The sequence below is a fragment of the Habropoda laboriosa genome, unplaced genomic scaffold (assembly GCF_001263275.1).
Source record: "Habropoda laboriosa isolate 0110345459 unplaced genomic scaffold, ASM126327v1 scaffold33, whole genome shotgun sequence".
In the NCBI taxonomy this organism is placed as follows: domain Eukaryota; kingdom Metazoa; phylum Arthropoda; class Insecta; order Hymenoptera; family Apidae; genus Habropoda; species Habropoda laboriosa.
This window is the reverse complement of record NW_017100187.1, coordinates 1,291,732-1,316,720: the sequence shown is the minus strand read 5'-3', so window position 1 is coordinate 1,316,720 and position 24,989 is coordinate 1,291,732. Positions and strand designations below refer to the sequence as shown.

General features: G+C 31.5%; 9 protein-coding genes across 10 annotated transcripts; 3 read left to right on the top strand and 6 right to left on the bottom strand.

Annotated features, from left to right (window-relative positions):
- The first annotated feature begins 107 nt into the window (after positions 1-107).
- Positions 108-2,411, top strand: LOC108579461. The gene is made up of 8 exons (XM_017943006.1): positions 108-117; positions 509-603; positions 816-1,010; positions 1,089-1,379; positions 1,573-1,697; positions 1,758-1,875; positions 1,940-2,106; positions 2,186-2,411. Exons 1-8 carry the CDS (start codon positions 108-110, stop codon positions 2,409-2,411), a joined length of 1,227 nt encoding a protein of 408 aa, XP_017798495.1.
- A 545-nt stretch (positions 2,412-2,956) lies between these two features.
- Positions 2,957-4,202, bottom strand: LOC108579460 (snRNA-activating protein complex subunit 1). The gene is made up of 4 exons (XM_017943005.1): positions 4,014-4,202; positions 3,581-3,878; positions 3,176-3,510; positions 2,957-3,089 (listed from the first exon to the last, which is right to left on the bottom strand). The coding sequence occupies exons 1-4, from the start codon at positions 4,151-4,153 to the stop codon at positions 2,957-2,959; spliced, it is 906 nt and encodes a 301-aa protein (XP_017798494.1). The 5' UTR covers positions 4,154-4,202.
- Positions 4,203-4,940: 738 nt separating this feature from the next.
- LOC108579513 (aspartate--tRNA ligase, cytoplasmic) lies at positions 4,941-7,547 on the bottom strand. 2 transcript variants are annotated; one of them, XM_017943058.1, is made up of 12 exons: positions 7,404-7,547; positions 7,256-7,284; positions 7,099-7,183; positions 6,820-7,003; positions 6,637-6,739; positions 6,252-6,573; positions 5,992-6,163; positions 5,765-5,912; positions 5,497-5,686; positions 5,349-5,429; positions 5,177-5,288; positions 4,941-5,104 (listed from the first exon to the last, which is right to left on the bottom strand). In XM_017943058.1, exons 2-12 carry the CDS (start codon positions 7,282-7,284, stop codon positions 4,941-4,943), a joined length of 1,590 nt encoding a protein of 529 aa, XP_017798547.1. In that variant the 5' UTR covers positions 7,404-7,547. The 2 variants fall into 2 exon arrangements, with proteins under 2 accessions (XP_017798547.1, XP_017798546.1); XM_017943057.1 differs by having other exon boundaries at positions 7,448-7,547.
- A 1,027-nt stretch (positions 7,548-8,574) lies between these two features.
- LOC108579716 (prohibitin-2) lies at positions 8,575-9,914 on the bottom strand. Its single transcript, XM_017943320.1, has 4 exons — positions 9,672-9,914; positions 9,186-9,448; positions 8,775-9,092; positions 8,575-8,688 (listed from the first exon to the last, which is right to left on the bottom strand). The coding sequence occupies exons 1-4, from the start codon at positions 9,784-9,786 to the stop codon at positions 8,575-8,577; spliced, it is 810 nt and encodes a 269-aa protein (XP_017798809.1). The 5' UTR covers positions 9,787-9,914.
- Positions 9,915-10,298: 384 nt separating this feature from the next.
- On the top strand, positions 10,299-11,257 carry LOC108579717 (succinate dehydrogenase cytochrome b560 subunit, mitochondrial-like). The gene is made up of 5 exons (XM_017943321.1): positions 10,299-10,354; positions 10,434-10,490; positions 10,599-10,798; positions 10,881-11,023; positions 11,138-11,257. Exons 1-5 carry the CDS (start codon positions 10,335-10,337, stop codon positions 11,240-11,242), a joined length of 525 nt encoding a protein of 174 aa, XP_017798810.1. The 5' UTR covers positions 10,299-10,334; the 3' UTR covers positions 11,243-11,257.
- Positions 11,258-11,469: 212 nt separating this feature from the next.
- LOC108579514 (replication factor C subunit 3) lies at positions 11,470-13,000 on the bottom strand. Its single transcript, XM_017943059.1, has 5 exons — positions 12,810-13,000; positions 12,535-12,672; positions 12,306-12,471; positions 11,907-12,225; positions 11,470-11,827 (listed from the first exon to the last, which is right to left on the bottom strand). The coding sequence occupies exons 1-5, from the start codon at positions 12,894-12,896 to the stop codon at positions 11,470-11,472; spliced, it is 1,068 nt and encodes a 355-aa protein (XP_017798548.1). The 5' UTR covers positions 12,897-13,000.
- Positions 13,001-14,110: 1,110 nt separating this feature from the next.
- On the bottom strand, positions 14,111-16,576 carry LOC108579631 (ras association domain-containing protein 8). Its single transcript, XM_017943217.1, has 9 exons — positions 16,505-16,576; positions 16,217-16,327; positions 15,832-16,137; positions 15,381-15,740; positions 15,083-15,244; positions 14,889-15,005; positions 14,659-14,798; positions 14,289-14,596; positions 14,111-14,211 (listed from the first exon to the last, which is right to left on the bottom strand). The coding sequence occupies exons 1-9, from the start codon at positions 16,574-16,576 to the stop codon at positions 14,111-14,113; spliced, it is 1,677 nt and encodes a 558-aa protein (XP_017798706.1).
- Positions 16,577-17,106: 530 nt separating this feature from the next.
- On the top strand, positions 17,107-18,460 carry LOC108579459 (probable dimethyladenosine transferase). The gene is made up of 4 exons (XM_017943004.1): positions 17,107-17,296; positions 17,371-17,737; positions 17,917-18,274; positions 18,338-18,460. Exons 1-4 carry the CDS (start codon positions 17,239-17,241, stop codon positions 18,458-18,460), a joined length of 906 nt encoding a protein of 301 aa, XP_017798493.1. The 5' UTR covers positions 17,107-17,238.
- Positions 18,461-19,268: 808 nt separating this feature from the next.
- On the bottom strand, positions 19,269-22,073 carry LOC108579568 (E3 ubiquitin-protein ligase Topors-like). The gene is given in 9 exon segments (XM_017943140.1): positions 19,269-19,389; positions 19,391-19,477; positions 19,479-20,274; positions 20,398-20,442; positions 20,521-20,743; positions 20,811-20,969; positions 21,052-21,323; positions 21,401-21,631; positions 21,718-22,073. Coding segments are annotated over 9 exon segments (2,271 nt in total). The 3' UTR covers positions 19,269-19,287.
- Positions 22,074-24,989: the final 2,916 nt, after the last annotated feature.

Below are 24,989 nucleotides of genomic sequence, written 5' to 3'. Positions count from 1 at the left end.
AAAAAGTTGCATGAAAAAGAAGTGACTGTTGTTCGTTCTGAATGAAATACTGGTCGGAGTATTTTAGTTTTATATTGCTCTTTCTCCGTTGTTAAGAGATCTAAAAAATGTATCAACGTATTAATGTAAATGCATAAATGTGAAATTAATTGCTCGATTTGAATAGAAAGAGAAGTTTTTATTTACTTTCGTTTCAGCAGAATTTGTCTGTTATCAGTCTCTTGTCATTTTTTATCGTCAGGGCAACGACACACACACAATCAACTAGGATATTCGTTTGTTTCACCGAAATATCTCTCAACCGCATTATCCTGTGTACAAGTTCTTATAGATACCTACTATTGATTTCCCTTGACGCGATCCGGGTGTTCTTGATCGCTAAACTGAAAACTCTCAAGTTCAAAGTCACATATATGCAAGTATTTTCGTGAGATCAAGCACCAGTAACTGATTGAAGTCGTGGATCCATTGAACGGACCTAAATCTGTAGATACGTAAACCGCTTCAGCCGTGGATCGCATAAACGAGGGTAGTGAAACGGCGGTGTCGAAACCCCGGAAATCCCGTCGCAAGAAGCAAAAAAACGCCACAGCTAATTCCAAGGTCTCTAATTTAGATTCTTTCACCTATTATATTCTCCGACGGTTAATTCGTGAATTGTTTATCGATAGAGTTTCATTTCCGTTGACTTTCTCTTCTTAGAAAAAGGCGTATCGTAAAATCTGTCCCTTAACATCATATATTCGTAGAGATTAGTCAATTCATTTTCTTTCAAGTCAATTTCAATCATTTTTATTCCGCATTGTTAATCAAAGGCAAAAGCTATGGCAACTTCTTGTGGCGAGTATCGAAAAGAAATCCAAAAATGTAATACCCAAACTGGAACACAAGCGATGAGTCAACAACCGTGTTCTGTACCAGCGATACAAAATCAAACTACCTCGATGCGACCGAGATCTCTCTACACAGCACACAGTTATCACGCGCAGACAGATGAAACTAATTTCCAGGTACTTTACCTATTAATTAATATCGTTATTAGACGAACAATTCTTTTTAAAACAAATTTTCATTTTCGTTCTCCTTAGCGGTACAGTGAATTTTCTAAGTATTTCGAAGCACCGCCGTCGGAGCAATGGGGCGGATTAGCTGGTGCAACCGCATTTTCCAATTCAACAGCACTCTGGCGGCAGCCGCGAAATTCTAAAACTATCGCACCGTGCTACGAGGAGACATGTGTCTATGCGGAAAATTGGAGAGAACACGAGACCGATGCTGCTATTGTTACTACACCACATGGTACAATTTCATTGAGACTCCATAACCGGATTCGGGTTGATATGACGATCGATCGTGCAGTTAGAGTAATTAATTTTAAGGTATCTCCTTTACTTCTATATTATAGTAGAATTCCTGTTTGAAATAGATCTTAATAGAACAGTAATTAAAAACCCGATATGAAAATGAAAGTGAGAAAATAGTATACTAACATAAGTGTATAATAATATTAATTGAAAACAATATGCAACACTTACATGATTCTTTACTGAATCGCGTTTATCGTCAGCGTAGAATAATATTGTACTATCGTTGAGCGGTTCTGGAGCAGCTGCTGCATTACTACATCCAAATGGAAGAATATATCAGTACGGATCACGAGTTGAAATCTTGGCCCACGACGCCCACGGCAATAACAAGTTAGTGGTATCTGTAACATCATTAAAGTACCATTAACAAGTATTATTATCCTTCATCAGATACGCAAAGATGTGGTATAAGGGGGTCAGTTTCACTTCGGAGCAATGCGCTCTTGTTTATTTAGTTGACACAGCAGGAACAAGAACAACTACAGATTCATTTTCGGATATGAGTCAGGTATGAAAAAAGGCAATTATTCCATTAATCATGTACTGCAATGAAGAAAATGTGTAACTTTTAGGACTTTTCTGTAAGCGTTTTTTACTCTCGTTCCCGGCATGGTCCAGCATGTTTACAAGAAGCTGCGGCAGCTTTAAACGCCGCTCAATACTGGCTAACTAACGAGGGTGTAGAAAATTGGATTATTAACAATGTCAGAGTTTCCCAAACACCTGATGGTCTTGTCAGGTACTTTTATTAATAATGGTAAATGCAAAAAATTACACTACCATATTAGTCGATAAAAATATAATCTCTCTTTTATTAGGATTGCCCGAAATAGTAACAAGTATCAATTACGAACATCACCTAGTAATGGAACAGCTTCGTTAACAACACCATTTTTACATTGTACTGCCTCTCTTGGCCAAACTTCTCATCTATTTGTGCGTCGCGGTGAACGACGTATGCATTACGATGGAACTAGTTTTATTGTACGAAACGCGGGCCATAGTGCTGGATTTGACGACAACAACCAATTGAAAGTTTATTAAGAAATTCTAGCATGAACATTTTGCCGCGAGCTTTATAAATGTTTATTCGCGGCAATAGAACAATTGCATTCAGTATATAGATTTATTTTTAATACCGTAAATATACATACAGCTACATAAAAATGGAAAGTTACATCTTTGAAACCAGTCTCTGATAAAGTAACTTGTGTCTGAAATCTATAATATATTCTACTCAGTTTTTAAGTTTAAAAATTCAATTCCATTTTAAAGATGTTCAGTCATTTAATTGAATTGTCTTCATTTAAAGTCTGTGCAAAACAGCTACAATAAGATAGAGTACAATGTATTCTACAAAAGGTTTCTTTAAAATTTAGAATGATTGATACTTTTCACTGATTTGTTCCTTATACTTATTTTGTACACTTCTGAATAAAAAATAATTTAAATATAAACATCATTTACTTAATATACTCTTTGTTCGAACTATGAACATGCTATAAACTACACAGCTTATTTTATATTACAAGGCAACACACTTACAGGTAAGAGATGTATTTATGTTTTCTTTTTCTTTTCTTTTATTCTTAAGCAAAACTTTCTAGTATATCTGAATCACACTCATCAAGTTCTAATACTTCATCTTCTTCAGATTCATTTGAATCTGTTTGAAAACCATCATCCATCAATGATCTTACTTTGCTTTTAGAAGTATATTTTCTAAAATATAAAAACATACATATAAATATATAGGAAGTAGTCTAACAAACTTATAACAAATATATTGTTTGTATAAATATACACACAATTGAGATTTTTTACATTCCCCTTTTGAAGTAGAGGCACTACATGTTTTCTCATGATCAAGCACATTTTTTATTTGTTGATTCCTTCTCTGCTCTTCAAACTCTCGAATATCATTAACAATTTCTTTAGCTATGTTTGTATTGAATAAGTTTAAACTACTATTTGACTTATTTTTAAGCAGTAGTAATTGTTTCTTTTCTTCATAAGCTTTACTTAATACATCAATTTTTGACAACATTTGATGCTTATCACTTAAATCTTTCAAAGTTGGCAATACAGAATATGGGTTAAAGCATTGTGCATTCTTCATACGATAATGCTTTTCCAAACCAAACTGGAAACAAGAAATCATGTATAAGATCTATAAAACATTATTCAAAATAAAGAATTTTAATTAAATCTACCTCTGAATCAAAAATACAGAAATGAAATGCATTTTCTGCAATTAGTTTACATAATATATAATTAGCATCTAAATGTTCTGCTTCTTTTATTTCTGCATGAAGCTCCATAATGCTTTGCCAGTCATCTAGTTTAACTCTAATTTTAAATTGATCAATTGGCATCTTATGATATATTCCATATAAAAGGTACAATCCTCCAATACGTTCCTTAAAACGAGGAGGCAAAAGAAGAAATTGTTTGCACACATTTAGCGCTTCTTCACAAAATTCTAACAACTCTAAAAAAGTTGGACGCCCCCTTGAAATATAAAAGGATATATATACATTTCAAACAATTATTTATAACTTATTTGAATGATAACATTTTCTATAGTTCTTAAAATAAATGTTATAACAGAAATAACTGTTACAATCAAATTCTATTTTGACTTACGTAAACACCAACGAAAATTTCATTGCTTTCCATATTTCACAAAAAGTTTGAAATCTAATATCGTCTGCCCGTTCGAAACGAGCAATTAATTGTTCGCAATCTTCTTTGAAACCGCTTAAAATCAACGATTTGCTTGTCATATTCAGATTTTAATAATACACAACTTTTATCAAAATTACTAAGCACGAGTATAATGTGATATTCTTCACAATTATAAATTGTTATCTTAACCTTTCTTAACACAAAATTCAAAATTTGTTTGCGTTTAGAGACACTTCTTTGACGTAACTCAGTTTTAAGAGACATATAACGACATCTATGAATGTTTCTTCGTAGGTGGTTTATTTTGTTACGATACCATGTGAACATGACCTTATGTTAGATGGCTCCACATAACATGGACTTAGGCGCGCGAAACAAGAAACAAAAGCTTGTTAATACTTCCGCGGATTACTACTTAACGACGCTCACTAAATAAATATTGATTTCGGTTGCTTGGCATCTAAACTTCGCGCCAAAAGAGATCAATCGTATTATTTGAGTATTCCAATTTTGTAAAAGTAAATTAGTTTATAGCGGGGAATATATTTCCTTTCATCTTTATTCAACATTTCTTTAAAATTAATATTACACCTGAACAGTACCCAGGTCCCTTTTTCATCGAGATTGAAATCAGACACGCAAATCGAACGTGAGCAGAGCGGATCAGCGCTCCACAAGCGAGGAACCCATCGCTAGCGCGAAAATTTCTACAACGCCATGCACAATTTAAAAGTACCATAAAAAAGAAAAAGAACTAATACCACAGAGGAGGGTGCCATTACAGTTGTCTTGTAGATAATCCTTTATACGTATGTATATGTATTATATTAATATTTATAAATGTAATATTTATAATTATATACGTTGTTTTACAACAATGAAATTTTATGGCGTAAGACGTTTAGGATCGCGAGGGAACATGGAAACTTTTCTGATATTGTCCAAACCAAGATATAACATAACAACACGTTCCATTCCAATTCCACCACCAGCATGAGGAGGACAGCCATATTTAAATGCATCAATATATGATCTTATCTTTTCTATGTCTAGAATTTAAATAAAAATTGTATTACGTTATAACCGCAAACATGTAAAAATCTGAAATTAAATATATCTACCAATTCCATGATGTTTTGCACGTTCTGTAAGAAGTTCAGGATCATGGATACGTTGTGCACCAGAAATAATTTCTTCACCGCGCATAAACATGTCGTAAGAATTTGATACTTTCTGTAATAAATATTACTACATGTATTTGATCTGGGCTTAAAATGAGTTACGTGTACTTACAGGATTATTTGGATCTGGCATGGTATAAAATGGTCTTACAGCTAGCGGGTATTTATCCAAAATATAAAAGTCCGTATCGTACTAAAAAGGAAAGTATGATGAAAAAAAGACTCCTATTTGTAAATAATATTGATAAGAAACAGCTTACTTTTGCCTTAACAAGTTTACCCAATAATTTTTCATCGGGCGTAGATAAATCGTCTTCTTCACCTAAAGTTACGCCAGCTTCCGCCAATAATTCAATCGCATCATTAAATTCTAATTTCAAAGGCGGATCCAGAAACTTAAACGGCTCTACATTATATTGCTGACGTACAGCCTCAATTTCAGCTGCGTAACTAAAATTAAATGTAACAAGATTTATATTATAGACAGTGATAAAGAAGTTTCTACATTACTTAAAAACTTTCATTAACTTGTCACGAAGACCCTTAAACATTTCTGTAAACATTTGTCCGATAGTATCGACCACTTCATGATAATGGTATTTAAATGCCATTTCTAAATCGAGACCAACGAATTCCGTCAAATGTCTGTGCGTATTAGAATCTTCAGCTCTAAAAACTAAATAATTATCATACATCATGCATAATATATGTTCTAAGAATTCAATTAAATAATTGATTTTTCAACTTGGAATTACCTGCTCCTACAGTAAAAACCTTGTCAAAATCAGCTGCTATTGCCATTTGTTTATAAAGTTGAGGAGACTGCGCTAAATAAGCGTTTCCTTTAAAATATGACACTGTAAATACATTTGCTCCACCTTCACTTGCAGCAGATATAATTTTTGGTGTATGAATTTCAACAAAACCCTATATACCAATTCAATATTTTTGTGCTTACAAGAATTTAATAAATGAATTATCACAATTACATAAAATTACTTTACTAGCAACTTACTTTATTTGTAAGTATATCTCTAAATAATTTACAAACAGCAGCTTCCACTCTATATATAGCCTGATTAGCTGGAGTTCTTAAATCCAAAACTCTATTGTCCAATCTAGTATCTTGATTTACTTTTATGTTTAGAGCATTGTCATCAGCTTCTCCTACAGGTCTTGAAGCATCCTCAATTTGTAAAGGTAATTGTGGTTTTGCAGCACTTACTACAAAAGCTTTTTCAATGTGAACCTCTACATCATTTTGTGTACATGATTCAATTTTAGAAGGAACACGTTTTACAACTGCCTCTACATCAACAATGGATTCTTTGGTTATACTGCAAAATAACTTTGTTAAATACAAAATAACATTAATTTAGAAATTCATTTCTGTAACTTACTTGGATATAAACTTAATCATTTGTTTGCTGACTTTTTCATTAACCACAGCCAAGCCTTGTACTGTATAAGATTGTTGTCTTAAAACAATAAAACACTGTTTACCTATAAAAAAAAATATTTTGCTTCAAAAAATAAATATTAACTGCATTTTCTAAATCATTCTTTATTTTGAAATGTCATACCTTTAGCACGACTGGTATGTAAACGTCCTCTTAACCATACACACTGGTTTTCCAAATTGGGATGTAAATCTTTAATATCTGTAAATTTTCTCTCTGCATGCTTGTCTCTACTCTGTATTAATCCTGTTTCTCCATAGTTTCCAACTGATACATCTTCTTCTTGATTCACGTCTTGTTGTGCTTGCTATATACATAAGTTAAAAATACTTTATCATACAATAAAATTCTGTTATACAAAACTATCTTTTTATAACATATGTATATAATAACTTAGCTTACACTTTGAGCTTTGCGTTCAGCTTTCTTTGCTGCTTTATCCGCTTCTTTTTGTTGTTTTTTAAGAGCCTTTTTGGAGAGCTCATCACTTTCAAACAAAAGTATCTTTAAAATATAACCTAGCAATGTGTAACTTCTTAAAAAATATAATTCAGCTTACCCTCCTTTAATTGGCTTTTCCTCTCCCATCTACAAAAATGATGTAATGAACTGTTAATTTACTGAAATATAACTTTATTATGTAAAAAAAATGTATACAACATTACTTTAACGTGCATATGTAATAAAAAAGTGAACATAAAGGTTACCTTAAGATTATGATCCAGAATTTTATTTAATTAAGAATACACACCTTTATTTTATTCAAATCTAAAAATTGCACGTGAATGCTACCAATGTTCTTCTTACCACATGCAAATAGAGGTTATCTGAAATAGTTGCACTTTTAAAATTTTCCGGAAGTACAGTGTGCAACTTCGAAGTATGTTCCGAAATCTGTCACATTTTTTGCTAATTTTGAACCAAATACAAACACGTTACACCGCATGCTAAGTGAAAAGTATATTGAATTAGTAAAAACTAAACCATTTTTTTTTGTAAACAATATGGTTAATTGAGAAAATCACGAAAGTAAATATGATTATGGAAATCGTAAATGTTACTTGATTCATAATTAAAAGAAAAGAAGCGCGGCAAGGGTAAACTTTTCTATACTAAATCAATGAAATACAGTCTTTAAAGGAAAAATGATGTACAACATGTCAAAGAGGGTATAATTAAAAAAGGAACATGTCATAAATTAAATTTTATTTTTCTATGTCAATAATTTGCAAGAACCTGTTATTAAAAAATATTAAAATATCGTTACTAGTTTTGTTATAACAAACAAAATTTTATTCATTCTGTAATAGTGATAAGTTTTGGAAAAGGAATATGTTAAAATGACGAGCTCGCATCGCAAAATCTCTTTTAAATCATAATATTAATAGTTTGTATTCAAGAAGTTATTATTTTTGCTCCATCATCTGCAGAATCCAATATAATAGAGATTTGTTCTTCTGAAGGTATTGGTACAGGTTTGATCAATGACTTTTCATTGGTTATCACTGTTGGTTGGTGGTCAGACTTTACAGATTTCACAGCATTTTGTGTAGTATCATTCCAGTTTTTCCAGCTCATCCTTTCATGACCTGAAAACACATGAGCTCGAGATTTGCGAGCGAGCATCATCGTACCGTAGGACATAAAGACAGTAACAAGCAAAAATAGGTGCAATGATACTTTTATATCTACAATCATCTAATGAATCTTATTAACAATCGTTTTTAGTATACACATATATATTAAAAATCATGTTGCGCCATATAAAATTAAACATAATGAAGAGAAATAATCATGAGAAAATGTCACGTTGCCTTTATTTCTTACTTTTAAGTTTGTCTGATGCATCATCAAATGATGGATCTTGTATGTTTAACATCAATTACTGGGAATACACAAATTTGTTATATTTACCGTGCGAGAAATACTTTGCGCCGCTCGAATTTTTCGTAATTTTAAGTACCCAGGATTTTGACTAAGAGCTAAACCAAGGTGCACTGGAGTTAAGGATATTACTGATTTGAAAATGTTCTAAATAAAAATGGTTGTAATTATTCATATAAATATTTAAAGGATATCATTTTTGCAGCTTCTGCTTCACCCTCTGCCTGAACAATTTTCTGTTGTTTTTCTTGTATTGCTTTTTCTACAAAGAAAGCTGCTCTTTGTGCCTCTTGTTGAGCAACTTGCTTGGACTCTACAGCAGCAGTGTACTCTTTACCAAAACTTAATTCAGTTATTGACACATCATCCAAAACAATGTTGAAATCCCTTGCACGTTCAGTTAATTCTCTTCTTACTAAATTTGATACTTGTTGTCTCTGTGTAATCAGCTGAGATGCATTAAACTTTGCAACAACTGATTTTAATACTTCATTACAAATGCTTGGTAAAACCTAAAATATAGTAAGATGTAGGCATAAGTGTTGGTCAATGATTCAATTATTAGAATTTCAGTGTAGCAGTATTCTAATAAAATTCCTATCAACCTTTTCATCATAATCAAGACCTAAATGGCGATATATTGTGGGTAAGCTGTTTGCATCAGGACGAGAAAGGACACGAAGAGAAATATTGACCATCTGTAAGTCTTTGGATCCTGTAGGAGAAGAAAGTTTCCTAGGCCTGCTTCTGATGTCATAAATAATTGGCCAATGAAACCATGGAACACGAAAATGAAGGCCTTCAGTCAAAATATCTTGCTGAATACCTCCTAAACGGGAGAATATGATTGCTCTGTGACCAGCCTCCACTAAATAAAAAGTAATTATACAGTTATCAATGGTTAAAAGCAATTTTTGTTTTAACTTGTACAGTAAATATTATTTTAAATAAATTTTCATTAGGTTAAACATCATTTAGTACAAAGAAAGGTTATTAAATATACTAAATATAATTCTTTATTTATATTGATTTATATTGATTTGTAGTAACAATTACAGTTAATAAACTTTAATAGAATGTGTAAATCAAACCTGTGTACATAGCCCTCGAAATGCCATAAACCGCCATGCCGGCCGCTGCAACGCATGAAACACCAACGGATAATCCATTTGGTGTTTTAGGCATACGTAACTTAAACTCATTCATTTTGTTGTACGTTAATATTTAACACAATTACGCTTATGTGTTGTTATGTAAAATTAGAAATTATTGATTTGGTATAAATTATGCTCTACTTCGAGAATAAAGATGTATTAACGATCTTCGGTTGAAAATGGAAGGAACGACACAGTATTCTCAATGAAGAATATTAGAAGGAGTATATAAACCATAAGATGGCTATACTATACATGATCTGCTATTGTTCAAGTCCTATTTTCAAGTAACAGTGACTTAAAAAATATTTTCACGTATGTTATTTTAAAAAACCTGTGAATTTTGTTTTATTAGTACATTTTTTGTTAGAAAAATTTATTCGTAAATAAATAACAGCAAAAAATATGGATGCGAAACTTATTTATGAATAATATATGATTAACATGAGATTATTTTTATAATAATTAACTGGTCTAATTATTTATATTACGCAATTTTGTTTACAAGTCAAAATAAATACAATAAAAAAGGTATATAATTTATATACGATACACGCATATAAAGTGTATCTTTAGAATTACGAATATAGTCATAAAAACATGGCGCTGTGTTATACGAGGTAGTCAACTGTCCTTTAATTTTTTTATCGTATTTTATTGTATTTGATTATGTTAATACTAAAAAATGATTTTGCTTAGGTTATTCTGCCGGCGAAGCATTGATCCTCGTACTTTTCGAAATTTATACACTTGCAGGTAACGTGTTACGTAATACGTAACCTTTGATTGTCATTTAAGTTTTTATTGATATCTTATACTTTATTCATATTATTTGTATAATCTATGCCACTTAAAAAATTTCAGCTCACGAAATGTCGCTGTTTCAAAACCGCAGCTTATGTCAAGTCCAGTTTGTGAATCTCATGACGAAAAAAATATGCGCCTGAAGAGACCTTTGTCACCACATTTAAGTATTTATCAAATTCAATTAACAGCAGCTCTTTCGGTTTCACATCGTACAACAGGCATTATACTATCAAGTTATGCAATGTTACTTGGTTTAGGTAAAATTATAAGTTGTTATTCTTCTAAAATGAAAGTAAAAAAAAAAATTTTGTAAATAAGTAGTTTCTGTTGCAATTACAGGAACTTTACTTATCCCAGGAGGTATTCCTTGTCTCATAGAAATGACTGCAGATTTAGGTTTGTCTGCTCCTATTCTTATTTTGGGGAAAACTTTACTTGCTCTGCCTGCTACATATCATACATTTAATGGACTACGTCACTTGGTAATATAACTTTCATAGAAATGACTGTAATATACTTACATATTTTTAATAATTATGTTATTACTATGGTAAACGTCATATTACAAAAATATTTTAATTGTTTTAATTTTACAGGCTTGGGATTTGGGAATGTTCCTCACAATTAAGGAAGTATATAGTACTGGTTATGCAGTATCTATATTAGCAGCAGTATCTGCTCTTGCTCTTGCAACATTATAAGTTTAGATAATTGTTATTAAGTTGTGATATAATATTTACAGAAAATTAATTGTACTTCCAGAATAATATGTTGTACTTTGTACTTTGCAAATTATATTAAATTTAGCATAAAAATGAAGTTAGATAGTATTAATAGTTAATTTATAAGTAATACGTAAAACAGTTTAGAAATGTACGAATTTATTTAACAGATTGTTTTAGTCCATATAACTATATGAATAAATATATCACTCAAAACCTTCAAGAGATGAATCAATAAACTTTTTGTATATTGCCATAAACCGTGCAACAAACGCTTCTAAGTGAAAAATAGGTTTTGATCCCCTATGCATTTTATGTTCATACTCTGCTGCAACTGTTGCAATTTCGATTTTTAACTGGAGGTCACAATTTTTTATGCATTCTTGTAAAAGACCTTTAAATATCAAATCACATGGTATAGCATGAGTTAATAGCTCATAAAGTCTGTTTCTTATTTCAAGAAGTTTTGTTGGACTCTGTTCAATAACCATCATATTGGCTGTATTACGAATGTACACTTGCCAATCTGGTTCTGAAATGTTTTGATCTGCAGTAAATGGGTATCTAAAAATTAAAAATTAATAAAATTAGTGAACTTTTTATTCTGATCTGTACAAAATTATGAATGTATATGTGTACTAACTGTTCAACTTTACAAGCTTCGAGCATTAATATTGCTCGCCTAAGGTTTCTACCGCTAGTTGCAGCTATTCTAACAGCCAGTTCATTTGGTAAAGTTAAACCTTCACGTTTGCAAATTGAGTGCAAAATATATTTTATGTCTGATATTGATGGAGCTGGTACTCTAATTCCTAAACACCTTGATCTAATAGCTGGCAAAACACGTGATGTTGAATTTGCACAGAGTATTAGCCTACATGTAGCAACATATTTTTCCATTGTTCTTCTTAAAGCGTGTTGTGCATCTTTTGTAAGCTGATCAACATTAGTCAGCAATACCACTGATAAAATGTCATTATTATTAAAGAGTATGTAAAAAATCAAACAATAATCAATTGTTAATTAGAATTACAAAATTTACCTTTAAACTCTCTTTGCCCACTTGGATCTATTTGATGAGTTTGAGCAGTTGTTTTTACTAAATCCATCACCACAACTCTATCATATATGCCCACGTCACTAGGATTTACCTCTATGTGATAATTGCTACTTATGGTTGTTATATCTAATTTCTTTTTAGATGGTGTCTAAAGATATGAATATATTTATTATTTACAAAATCAAATGAAATATATAAAAGTGTAGAATACCTGAAATGTCATGGTCTCCATTCTTAATCTCTCAACTCCACTTCCATATAATTCTTTTATGGTACACATTATACGAGTTTTCTTTCCTGCTCCTGATGGTCCATATACTAATAAATGTGGAAAATCACCTTTTTGTACCTGTAATCACAGTATAAAGTTAGTTGCATAAAAATAACAATTTTTTAAAACTGAAGATATGACGTTGCAATGTATAGTAGCGTACTTTCTATATAACCTATTTTTTAATTTAAGTATTCTTCAATATATAATATTACCATATTTTTGAGATATTCCGCTTGTTCTTTATGATAATCTAATTTTCCGAGCGTTGTCGGGCGATATTTGTCTACCCAAAGACTCATATTTATTAAAATAATGTAGAAGATGTATGTTGCCTTAATTCTACTTAACGTATGATTGTATGAATTATTAAATGTCACATTACAACAGCATAATCACATTTCAAATATTTATGCTATTTACAAAAAAAATCTTCTTTCAGTTATTTATATGTATACAATAATAAACTAAACATTAATAACACGGGTATCTTCTCCTTTTGCAACGTAATGACTTCAAAAGCGCGCGAAAGTGGAGTCAACTATATAAAAACATTTTCTGCACTTTGATTGGTTTATATTTTTATCTTCTTACATTAATACCAGGTTATAAATGAATAACTTTACTTAATTTTAACTTTTATTTGTATATTTCATTATACAATACGTGCTTATTTTTTAATAAAAAATTAACACACTTTGGTAGACACATTGTAAAAGACAGGTTAATATTATCAATGGCAGTGTGAAGATATTGTTCTAACAGTATGCGCTGATAAATGTATAAAACAATGGAAATTGCGAGAATATCATAGAATCAAACAATAAATGTAATTAGATCCTTTTATGGAAAATATTTGTTCAATAAAATATTCTCACATTCAATTTTGAAATTAAATTTGAAAAGATAAATTCTTAAATATTTAGTAATATAGTTGATGTAAACTAGGATATTTCAACAGAAAATAGAGTAGAATGTTTCAGACTTCATTATCACATACTTTCAACTATATGTACAAGATACACAATATATGTGTACTACATTAATATTTTAAATGTATAGTGCACCAGTATGTAAATGCTCTTAATTCACAGAATCGTTTTGATTATAGAAAATATATAATCTTATCTCAAGTAATAGTTCCACAGAACTTGCAATAATTTATAAGTACGTTTTCTTAAATTATATCATGCAAGTGCGTCACATGATTTGTAATTGTAATACTTTGGATAAATGTATTGTCCAATATTTTTTGTCCTATATATACATAAATAATGTTTCAAACTATTAATCAATGCTTATAGTTAAGCTTGCTGAAAATTATATGGCCAGTAGATAAAACAATTACGAAGTGTATGCATGAACAATACGAAAGTAAAATATCTTATTCACTTGCGTTAGCTCTAATAATTATGCAAATTGCATATATAACGTTACGTGAAATGTTTAATTATTTACTGTACTCAAAGTAAGATATTATGTTCGATATATTGGTATATATCGAGTAATATATAAATTATACCCAAACACCATGCGGATTTTTGCTGGTAGGTACTGCAGTCTCCAATTGTCTCGGGGAACCGATCATTTTACGCGTACTGCCGGGTTTATGGGCACCTATGTTATAAATGTATGCAAAAGAATCAATAAATCAACAAATACTTTGAATTACATTCTCATATAATTTCATATACCTTCAAGTAATGACTTGACTTGTTCATCTTGGCAAGCAACAGCTAAACTTTGTAAATTAGCTTCTTTCATATCCGCTACTAATCGTTCGACTTGTAATTTTTTCTCAACAATTGCTGATTCTAAATTTACTACTTCAAGTTTTAGCGATTCCGCACATTGCGAAGCTAACTCAGCAGAACGTTTAGCTTGTTCTACTTCATTTTGAAGATGTTCAACTTCAGTAATGATTTTACGTTCCATTATTTGCCGTTCGTCTGTTTCGCGACTTATATTGTTTTGTTCTATGACAAGCTCTTCCATGACTAATCTGTAACGTGAAAAAAAAAGTCGATATCGTGCTATATTAGGAAGATTTAAATTTTTTCCTACCTGATTTTATTTTTACACTGAAGTAACTCTGTTTCACAATTTGCAAGTTTTGATCTTAGCAAAGTGATTTCTGATTTTAATGTTTTTTCTTGTTGTCTAACTATTTCACTTTCTTCTTCCACATGCGCTAATTCTTTTAGCTGTAAAAATAGTAAATGTTATTGCAACTACAATAATTACGAAAGTTCGTATTGCATTGTAAATAACTTAATTATTTACAACATATGTACCTGTTCTTCAATAAGTCGTCCTGTAGATTCCATACGACTTACTTCTTGAGAAATGAAATCCATTTCATGCATTTGCTCCCTGTTTTTAGTTTCCCAGTATAATATTTCAGCATCAAACTAAGAATAAATAATAAAGCATATTCTGTAAGTTTTTTCCATCTATACTTAAATACTTCACTTTGTAAGTTGCATACTTTAGTAAGATCTGCTTGCTGTGCATTAATAGTATCACGTTGCTTATTGACTAGTCTAATAAGTTCCACATATCGTTGAGTGTAAGCAACAGTAACCATATTTTGAGCTTGACCAGATAACTGATTTACAGACTGAGTTTGTCCTTTTGTATCTTGAAATTCCTAAACATACGAAAAGGGTTAAGAGTATGAATGGCAGTAATTGTACCATTGTTATCATTACATTATGTTTGTATCTATCTATCTGTTTATATATGTGTATATATTTTGTATTTAAAAAATATCTTGTCTGTAGAACCTGAATGAGATTTCTCTTTAGTTTGACAGAATTACTGGAAGATGGTTGATCTTCTTTATGAACATGAGGACTTCCAATATTTGTATTAGATTGAAACTGTGATCTTCCAGGACTATTTAAATTAGGTGGTGGAGGATCTCTGTATGGGGGTAAAGTTCGTAAAGGTGGTGAAGCTGGACCTGGAGGATCCCTATATGGGGGAACTTCACGCACTTTCTTTTGTGATAAATGTGTGTTACTTTCACTGCTACTAGCACGGGTAGGAGACTGAGCTGGTTTTTGTATATTTTTTCGTATGTTTAATTCCTTATTTTTTAAATGTGGTGTAGGTTGAACTATGGCAACATTTTCCATTTGAATCTAAAATACATGTTTAAAATATTTAAGATACCATAAACCATTAGACAAAATTAATTATGAAAATATGCAGCATAATTTAAACATTATTTACTTCTGTATTATTTTCCATAACATTTCCATGCAAACCTCCAAATGTTAATGATTTTCTAATATCACGATTTCTATCAAGACATCCTTGCAAATCATCAAATTCAGAATTTGGAGTTGTAGTATTCTTGGTATCATCTTGTCCAATATTAGCTGTGATATGTTCTGAGGTAGAACTCACTATACCATTTGATCGTGAACCATGATTTAAACGAGTTCCTAATGAGCTAGGAGCTTTATTATTTTCTGGTGTAGAACGCCGTAATATTAACTGAACTTCTGAGGAATATTCTCCCCACTTCATTAGAATCTTATTAAAACAATTACATTATTATATAAAAAATATACAAGTCATTAATTATTTCTTTCATAATTGATTATATTAATACCTTTAAAGGATTTTCATATGGAGCTAAAAGACGCTCATTGGTTCTCCATCTCTCTACTAGAGTAAATCTACCTGTTTGTCCCGTAGCATGGGCAAGAGCATATACTACATCCTAAAAATTAATTTTTAATTACATGTTATGTTATTATGTTACAAAATGTTACAGGAAAATAACTTGTACCAATTATTGTGAGTAGTTATGTATTGTTAAATTCTAAAATTGAATGTTCAAAATTGTGAATGTTACATGTTCTAATGTAATTTTAATACTTAGGTAAACATTGCCAACCTGACATGTAGTGGTTTCTGTAACACCACATACAATTCGCTGTATACCTTCTACCCATACTTTCAGCTCCATAACGTCACCAATTTAGATTCGCAAGATTATACTTTTGCATCGCAAAATTTTACTTCTGGAAAATTACGGAACACTCAGCAAACTTAAATTACATAGTTAGGATGCTTGTTTTTTATAATAAGAACATCAATAATTACATGCGTTTACTAAGAATTAATTTTAAGTTTCGTTAAACATTCATGCTTGATAAAGTTTTAAACAATGTTGCAATAATCCGTTGTCTATAACCTTAACTATGTATATAATTATCAAAATGACAGATTTACGTCCATGTTAATGCATAAGATAGGTAAACGCTTTTCCTTAAGTTTACTGTGTTAACAGTTACGCTACTTTGTCAAGAAATTGAGCTTTATGAAATATAAGCATATATAAGCATTTGTATTGTTTCAGTATTCTGCACTTTATAAATCTAAATTAATTATAAATAAAAAAATCAATAGGAAAATTTAGTAATCGAAAGTATACCAGATTTTAATTTTAATGTACTACATAAGAGGGAGCTGAAGATGTTAGCGTAGAAATGAATTAATCTTTTGATACTACAATATATTTAAGTCAAGACTATGGTTAATTCTTTTCGTTTATTGTTTGCGCGAAAATTATTGTACATTTATTTTACATAGTCTTTTCCATATAATTTAAAAAATAACAGAAACAAAATGCCAAAGATACGTACGCAGAAAACGACTCGTATTCACAAAGAAGTTGTAAAGCAGGGTATGAGATATTTCGAATACTTATTTTTCTTGTGACAATAAAAATTGTAATTGATCATGCAAGACATTTTTCAGGAATTTTATTTAATACGAATATTGGACAACATATTTTAAAAAATCCACGTATAATTGAAAGTATGGTCGAAAAAGCGGCAGTTAGACCAACAGATGTTGTATTAGAAATAGGTTCTGGTACTGGTAATATGACAGTGAAGTTATTGGATAAAGCTAAAAAAGTAATAACATGCGAGATTGATACTCGAATGGTAGCTGAATTACAAAAACGTGTACAAGGTACTCCTTATCAGGCAAAACTGCAAATTATGATAGGAGATGTTTTGAAATCAGATTTGCCATTTTTTGATTTATGTGTTGCTAATATACCGTATCAAATATCATCTCCTTTAATCTTTAAATTACTTTTACATAGGCCATTATTTAGGTAAGTTTATTTTATCTAAAGATATACTTATTTTTATTCAAGGATTAGAATATATTTTGAGAGTATGATATAGTCATGGAAAGGATGCAAAATAATTAATTCTAAAAGCATTCTGCCAATTTCTAACATGCAGGAAACACAAGAGGAGGTGGACTTGATTAGCACATTATTTTCTACAGATGTGCTGTACTTATGTTTCAAAGAGAATTTGCTGAACGTATGGTGGCAAAACCAGGGGACAAAATGTACTGTCGTCTAAGTGTAAACACTCAATTGTTAGCACGAGTGGACTTGCTTATGAAAGTGGGAAAAAATAATTTTAGACCACCACCAAAAGTAGAATCAAATGTAGTTAGAATGGAACCACGTAATCCACCACCTCCAATAAATTATCAAGAATGGGATGGTTTGACAAGAATTGCATTTGTCAGAAAAAATAAAACACTTTCAGCAGCATTTAAACAAACTACAGTCTACACAATGTTAGAAAAAAATTATAAACTTCATTGTAGCTTAAATAATAAGGTAACCATAAATGTAATAAATATTATAAGAAAATTGATTTAGATATTAACAAGAAGATTGTTTTTTAATATTTAGGCTGTTCCAGAAGGATTTAATATTAAAGACATGATAAACAATACTTTGCAAAATGCAGGTGCTGAAAATAAACGAGCAAGAACCATGGATGTAGATGATTTTAAGATATACATTATGTATTAAGAAACATGTATAACATTATTTTACAAGGAAAATAAAATTTTTTAAGTTAAAGTATCGTGATTCAATTTTCAAGTACCAGAAATGTGCAATATTTTAAGAAAAAAGGAAGAATTGATATTATGTTATAAACTAGTTATTTTATGATTTATATGTAACATATATAATTGTACACATAACAGTTCTAAGTCTATGTACTTTACAAAAAATTATATCTGTGTAAAGTTTTAATTAAATTATTAGCTTATAATATACATGTATATTTACAAATACTCTTTGGGAAACAAAATCTTAAGGAAATATACTCAAGTTCATTGTAACTTGATGATGGTAATAGTGAGATATATGCTATATTCATGTATAGAATATTTTGTTTTCTTTCATGTTACCCAAAATTTAACATAAAATTTAATATTGAGTTTGAATACACTTTACGTAATTATTTTATACAGTAGAAAGAGTTATAAATAAGGCCTATTACCTAATGTCAGTACTTTTATACGTAGTTTCCATATATTTTACAACACATGTGGAAGCCATTTTTATTTAGAAAATAAAGGAATGAAATAATATTTTGTATAATGCAGTATGTTTTCATTTTGAAAGTGTTTCGTTAATAGCAAAACACTAAAGCAAACGTGAATTCACCATGCTTCATCGTTGTTTATGTTTTATGCACATACGATCATTTAAAAAAAGTCATTATAAATTTTCAATTAAACAAGATCATCAATAGCATTATTTTGAATTCAAGATAATTAACGATAAAATGCATCGCTATTTTTATCGATTTGATTTGGTGTTACCCTGAGATCTTCTATACCTCCTTGCTAATTTTGCAGGAGTTGTCGCCAAGTTAATCGTAATCGATTGGACGAACTATGTATTCTACTGTTAGATCGTTTCCTTCTTTTACTTTTGTGCCTATGTTTAATGCTTCAACTTCTTTTTATGTGTATACGTTTTACTTGAATAATTACTGCACTAATTATGCAATCTATAATCCTTTTCACAATCAAAAACTACTCCGAATAGTTTTTCTCATTTTAGATTTGAATTCACGTTTTCTTGAAACTATTCTATTTATCCAGTTACTGTCCTCATCACTCATAGGTCTTTGAGATTCTCGTCGTTTCGAGCTAACTCTTTTTTCTTTTTGTGATGCATACGAAGATGCACTGCTACTTCTAGAAGTAGATTGTCGGTCATCCTTATATCTTGATTCTTTTCGGTGCGATTCCCTTACATCTAGTGCCTGTTTTGTTTTACCTCTTTTTCTAACTACTCTTTCATTTCTACTACCCATGTCAAAATCACTCGAGCTAGTGGTGTATATCCTTTTTGATCTTCGTACCGTACGACACTTTACATTTTTAGCGGTTTCGTCACATTCAGTACTACTATCACTACTAAATGATTCTTCATCCGAGTATCGAGTTTCTTTTTTAATTAAGTCCTTACGAACGCGTACGGTACCTTTTGTAGAATACTGCGAAGTTCTCGATTTCTTTTCAACAATCTCATGGGAACTACTGTCGTTACTATTACTCAACCTCTTTTTCACCCTTCGTTGAGTATTTCTTTTTTTTCGTTTCTTTCTAGAGTCACTTTCTCCGGAACTAGATAAATGTCTACTTGAACGATTACGAACCCTTGTTTCCCTTGATCGATTACGCCTTTTAGTTGTACTTCTTTTCGAGCGCTTCCTACTGCGACTGTGATATTTTTTGCTTCTCACGGAAGTATAATCGCTGTCTGAATCAGAATCACTTTCGCTAGACGAAGAAGTCAAAACTCGTTTTTTAATACTATGGGATGTTGATGATGATCTGTTAACATTTTTTTTAATACTATGGGATGTACTAGGTTGGGCATTATCTTCATATGAGGCAACCGTCGAGGATGACCTACTAATAATTGTTTTTTTAATAATATGGGATGTACTAGGTTGGGCGTTATCTTCATCCAAGTCAGGCGCTGAAGATCTAACAATAATATTAAATTATTTCTTGATCTTATTTCGATCGTTGTTAAAGGCTTCGAAACAAAATACTTTTACTTACTGGGCATTATCGTTAGATACGTGAGAAATATCGATTTCTTCAGGATCAGACGAAACTAATTCTATGATTTCTGGTGTCCTTTCATGTCGGGGTTTCACATAAGCGATTACTTCACAATCGTTATCTGATGCAAGAGAATCAGAAGAAATAGTATATACATCTGGTGCATTAAATGGTTCATCTATTTCTTCCGATTGGAACGCCTGCCCCACAGTACTTGGACCTAATTAAAAAGAACGTTAACAATTCCAATCTGAAATTGACAAGATATGATTAATAAAATAACTTACCAGGCATATTAATAGTATGTGGTCCTACACCAGGCATTTCTGTATTCATTCTAAGATCTAAGATTGCTTCATCAAGAACTCGAACATCTGAATCGTCGGAACTGGTGCTAGTATTTGCAGGTGATATATTCATATCACTTATATATTCATTTAATATTTCTATAACAAATATTATTAGTTTTATACAAGTGCTGTATAAAATATTATCATAATATAAAAGTAATAGTTGTGAATTATGTACCTCGTGGTACAGAGATTACAGACTGATCATATCCAAGTAAATCGTAGTTAGATCGCGCATAATTAAATAATTCATGTACAAAGTGATCTGTAAATGTGCCAAAATGAGGGCGCAATAATTCTCGAAACGACGTGCTCCTAATATCGTAGTTATTAAGAGCAGTCAATATAACTCTTAGAACGTATTCAACATATGTAGTATTGTTATTCAACAACACTAGCAATTCTCTATTTAGCCATGGTATAAGTCGACTTAATTCTCTAGGTTCTCTTCTGTAATAATAAATAAAATAAAAGATGCTATGAAGATCAACTCTATGTATACGAGAAATATATGAATAGTAACTGACCGATAAAAGTCAGCACTGGTAACGCGAAAACGGCGAAGTACATTTTGTGGTAAAGCCCAAAGGCCAAGCCTATAAATGGTACGGCGATCGTAGGCTGGTTTTGCCCGTCTACGTAAGCGTTCTCCCATTGGGACTTGAGGTATTAAGCTTGGTGATTGATCTCTTCTTGCAACTTGTTCTGGGTTAAACATTACTTCATGTGGGCGTATGTGATGTCCTGTCATAGTTGTCCTATAATGGTAAAAATTATTGATTTGTGAGACTATTAAATATATTTAATAGTAATCATTAATTTAGAATTAAGATTTATATAATACCTATAATGGGAAAGCAATTCAAAACTAGGGTCCAAAGTAGCTAATTCTCTGGATACATGATACTGGTCATAATCTTCTTCTGATCTAACATTATGTATGATTGACTTAAATGTCTGCTTACATAATGGACATTCTGTCTTTATTTTAGACCATTGAAGCAGACAAGTAAAGCAAAATTGATGAAGGCAACTATCTGTGAATGATGTATTCACTAATTTGCCCAAACAAATACTACAATTAGGTGGAGGTGACACTGCACCTTCACTCCGATCTGGTGCTTCAGACTTAATAGGTTCTGATTTAATAGGTTCTTCTGCACCTGCGGTAGAAGTCTTTACTTCTAATGGACCTTCCATCATAAATGAAAATATTTGTCTATTTATTAAAAGAAACTACCCTGGAACAAATAAAATTATATTTTAACTTAGTGGAATTAATATTGACATACTTGTACAAAATTTAATAATTTTTATTATATATGTTGTTGTATATAAATTAAATGTATATATTGTACGTTAATATCAATACATCACCAATTCAATTTCAATATCATTACCAATATTAGTAATTAATTTATAAAGTTCAATACGATTTTTGTATTTATTTCATAATACCATAGTTTATAAATATTTTGTGGATATAATAGACTCACTAAAATATTCTAGCATTTATGAAGCTAGGTGTACTGTTTCTTTTATCTAACAAAAAGATAAGTATTAAATTACCTTGAGGTATTAAATAATTTTCATTATTTTACAATAAATAGACATTATTAATAGTTGTATAAATTAATAGTCAAAACAAATACAAAGCTGAATATAAATCCTGTTATCTGCGTTTTCGTCGATGTTCTTTCATATGTTCACGAAACAATATTAGCAAGATAGAAATTTGTTCTTCTTAGAGTCTATTTAGAGACGATAAGATTAACTTTTAAAGATTTGTTTTTATAAAAAAAAGATACGTCGTACAGGAAAGAAAGAGGCGTCATAAAGCTGTTTTATAATCGGTATGTTTCCATTTTATTCAACTTGTTATTGATTATCAATGACACTATTTTTTTTCATAAATCATACACTTCGATAAGAGTGATTTCTTACCTCCAGGAAACGAGGAGGAAAGTTTATTACGCCACGTTATTACGAAAAATAATTAATATCTGAATAAAGCTATCTTTTTTCGAGAACAGTACACTTGATGCAATCCATGATCTCAAAGCGGAAACTGGCGTAGCATAATGCCATGAATGAGACAGTATTAACCGAAGGTACGAAGTATTACTAGCAGTGGTGCCCTCCTAAAAAAAATTCCTAGAACAAGGAAAATAGTATAGGAATAATTATTACGATTTAAAATCATATTTACTTGTATCAAATTCTACTTCCCTTGTTTTACATTATTAACATTTATTTTTTGTTACTTTGTTACTTTTTTTTATTGTACTATCACATAGTAATATGTATATAAATGAATCCATTTAAACGTGAATTTTTGTTAATTTACTTCAACTGTATCGACTAACTTAATAGTGTAGCCATTAGTGCAAACTAGTGTAGCCAACATTTCAGAGATTTTAAGTATAATAATAATGTTTGATTCTTTCATTTCGGTGTACAATCACTTAAACTTCTAAAGTTTTATAGAAGCAATTTCAATTATTTATAAAAAATGAGCATTGAAATTAAATATATTACAGAATGTCATTTTTGGACTTCTAGATTCATCCCTCCAAATTTCATTAAAATCCTCGGGGGGTAAGGTATGTAGTCTCCTTGTTAAGTGAAATTACAAAATAATTAAAAATAAAATGTAACACCGACGCACAGTGTTTCGACCAATGGACAAAAATCAGAAATTCAAAGTGTAAAATCTAAAAATTTTTTCATTTTAAGATGTTAATAACAAACCATAGTTTGCAATATTACCTATAATTTTGACTGAATACGTCCGTTTGTTGTTAAAATTAAGACGTGAAATTTGCCCCATTAAAATCAGTGTATTTTTCAAATATGTGTCATACACAGACCATTTGTGTTTTTGATTTGATTTTTATAGGTTGTGTTTAGTACCTGAATACCATTGAGGCTGACAGAATTTGAATACAATAGTGATAAATTTTCCTAATTTTTTATGTAAAATTTTTATCAAATTTAACGAGACTTTTAAAAAAAGTACCGAGTAATACCTCTGTGATTTTTTGTATATTAATTTTGAACATATAAATCTTCATATTAATGTCAAATTTAACTGCTCAAATTTGCTCAAAATGAAGAAAATTGTCAAAATCCTTTCGTCGATACATGTTAAATGTTTGGTACAAAATAATTTCGAACAAATCAATGCAGTGTTCGAGCTATTGCTTTTGCTTTCGGACGTCCGGCTTTAAGCAGCCGTACTCTCCCATTACAATATTACCGAAACGGATAAAACGATTTATAACAATTACTGTGAGAAGGCGTCCGGTGAGCCTCCTGTACTCTACTCTCTGGAAAGCGTTAGGCGGATAGTCCAGCCGTTCTTTCCATTCCAGGAGCAACCCAGGTATAGCTCCCGTACTTTCCTATCACAATATTATGTAATACGCGAGAAGTGATTTATGACAATTATTGTGGGAAGGCGTCCGATGAGCCTCCTGTACTCTACTCTCTCGAAGGCGTCCAGCGGATAGTCCAGCCGTTCTTTCCATTCCAGGAGCGACCCAGGTATAGCTCTCGTACTCTCCTATCACAATATTTAAGTGATACGCGTATGATCGGAGAGTCCACCTGCACTTCTCCTGGTAGGCGACCGGTGGATAGCCCTGCCGTTCTCTCCATACCACCAGAAGTACTAAGCAATCCTCTCCGAGCTTCCTCAGGCGTCCGGCTGACCTCCCTGTACTCTCCTCTCTAAGAGGCGACCAGCGGATAGTCCAGCCGTTCTCTCCATACCACCAGAAGTACTAAGCAATCCTCTCCGAGCTTCTCCCTCAGGCGTCCGGGTAACCTCCCTGTACTCTCCTCTGTCAGGGCCGACCGGCGGATAGTCCAGCCGTTCTCTCCATGCCACCAGAAGTACTAAGCAATCCTCTCCGAGCTTCTTCAGGCGTCCGGGTAACCCCCTGGTACCCTCCTCTCCAGCCGTTCTCTCCTCCAGAGAGTGACCCAGGTGTCAGTCCCCGTACTCTCCTGTGCTGTAAGGGCGTCCGAAAGCTAGGCTTGGTACTCTCCCACTCTGAAGGTCGACCGATCTCCCAGCACAGTACAGCAAGACTGCTTGGCCGCGTCCGCGGC